This window comes from Sinocyclocheilus rhinocerous, unplaced genomic scaffold, assembly GCF_001515625.1.
Source record: "Sinocyclocheilus rhinocerous isolate Xijiao unplaced genomic scaffold, SAMN03320098_v1.1 scaffold946, whole genome shotgun sequence".
NCBI lineage: Eukaryota > Metazoa > Chordata > Actinopteri > Cypriniformes > Cyprinidae > Sinocyclocheilus > Sinocyclocheilus rhinocerous.
In genome coordinates, this window is record NW_015633151.1 from 1,568,899 (window position 1) to 1,571,220 (window position 2,322).

The following is a 2,322-nucleotide window of genomic DNA, read 5'->3' on the forward strand; positions in this document are numbered from 1 at the left end:
TATATATAAAACGTAATATTAGGCCTATTCTACAAATCTTTTTTTTTATGTGTATGGGCTGTGAATCTTTATACCATATATCACCATTTATATTGTTTTTAGGGTTTTTAACTTATTTCACACAACAGGCTATTTGAATGTAATTCTCTGGCTGAATATCAATATATCTTCATGTTTCTGTTATATATTGAGACTGAGAGGGCTTGAAAACTCTTAAAATGGTCTTTTGGGTTACTAAGATCAAATTTATGTTACAAAATTGCATGTAATTTTTAAGAATAATTTGAATTAGACATGTGCTTGTGTGTTTTGCAGGTGGCGTTTGGAAAGGTCTGCACCACTGAGCAGTTTACAAAAACAGGCGAATGTTGCAGCATGTGTGCTGCGGGCACTGGTTTGGTGAGCAGCTGTGGTCAGGAAGACACCAAGTGTCAGCCGTGTCAAGATGGTGAGTGTTTTCAAAACATACATTTTCATTTTTATTTTGAATAAATGCTTAGATGTGAATATTGTTGTTTTGCCAATGTTTATTTATGTATTATTGATAAAAATGACTTTAAATCTCTTCTAGGTGTGTTGTTCTCAGACTCTGAGAGTCTGTCAGCCTGTCGTCTGTGCGCCCGCTGCCCCGCCGGCATTCCTGAACTGGCACGCTGCACGCCCACTCAGGATACCCAGTGTGAGTGCGGTGAGCGCTTCTTCCTGTGGCGAGATGGTAACAGCACAAGTGGGCTGTGCGCGACCTGCTCCATGTGTGGGCATGGAAGCGGAGTGGTTCGGGCCTGTGGGCCGCTGGGAAATACTGTATGTGAGCGGTGTAAACCAGGGACTTACTCAAAGGAGCGGAGTGACAGGAAACCCTGCGTGCCCTGCTCACGCTGTACTGATGACGAGGTGGAGATCAGACCCTGCCAGCCGGACTCTGACACCGTCTGTATGGGTGAGTGCGGTGGTCATTATATTCTAACTCTTGGGTGTATGAAGGAGCAGAGCACGATTAATCAAGATAAAACCGAAATTGCAATAAGCCTGCAATTTAATTGAATAAATGTGTTCGCTGCATGTTTCCTAAATGCTTTATTAATCATTTTACAGTGAAATATTACAATAGTAATATTTCTTATTTTGTTTAATAGTTGTATTCAGTAATAATAATAATAAGTATTATTATTATTAATATTATTATTAGACTCATATTGATATACACATATTGAAACATATTGATCACAACATTTTGGCCAAGTTATGCAGCCCTGCAAACAAGCACACCAAACCTGGAGCTTTTTAAATGAATGAATAAAAATCACATTTTAAATAATACATTTAAAAATCAAATTTTAAATTGATTATATAAATTGCAATTTGACAAAAGCTTTATTAAAAGAATAAAATAAAAAAAAGCTTAGTAATTCGGCTTACTCTTTTATTATGAAAAACAAAACAAAACAGTGAAACAGTTGAATTTGAAATATTCTAAATATTTAAAAAAGTTTATCTGTCAAATGAAAGTCATGGCCTGTGACCAGCAAAGTCATGTGGTTCAACCAACACATGGAAAAAAAAATTTAGATTACTTTACCTCTTTATTACATGAAAAAGTTGGTTACGATTTTAAATATGTGATCCTGGACCACAAAACCAGTCATAAGGGTCAATTTTTGGAAATTGAGATTTATACACCATCTCAAAGCTGAATAAATAAGCTTTCCGTTGATGTATGGTTTGTTAGGATAGGGCAATATTTGGCCGAGATACAACTATTTGAAAATCTGGAATCTGAGGGTGCAAAAAAATCTAAATATTGAGAAAATCGCCTTTAAAGTTGTCCAAATGAAGGAGAGAGAGAGAGAGAGCAATATGAATAATATATAGTTTACTATATACTTACTTGCTATATATATGGTATACTATATATACTAGTTTAAATTTGATTGATTTTAAAACATTTTTGAAAATAATTATGTGTGCTCTCACATGTATTCAAGGTGTAAATTGAAATTGTCATTATTTTCATTCATTAAATTTAAGCTTGTTAAAAATGGTATAAATGTTTTAAAGGGGTCATATGATGCAATTTCAATTTTTCCTTTCTCTTTGGAGTGTTACAAGCTCTTGGTGCATAAAGAAGATCTGTAAAGTTGCAAAGACTAAAGTCTCAAATCCAAAGAGATATTCTTTATAAAAGTTAAGAGTCAGCCACACCTACCTAAAACGGCTCGTTCTAACACGCCCCACATGTCTACGTCACGATGTGCGAAGATTTGCATAACACCGCCCAAATGTGCACGCAAAGAAAGAAAGCGTGGTTTCAGGAACAGCAGT

At 35.4% G+C, this 2,322-nt stretch overlaps 1 protein-coding gene across 1 annotated transcript in view; it reads left to right on the forward strand.

Moving 5' to 3' along the window:
* Positions 1-2,322, forward strand: part of LOC107743178 (tumor necrosis factor receptor superfamily member 16-like) — a 19,881-nt gene that overhangs the window by 10,236 nt on the left and 7,323 nt on the right. Inside the window, exons 2-3 of the mRNA XM_016556310.1 lie at positions 316-448; positions 572-940. Of these exons, the coding sequence (XP_016411796.1) occupies positions 316-448; positions 572-940 (502 nt within the window). The remainder of the gene's footprint in view (positions 1-315; positions 449-571; positions 941-2,322) is intronic.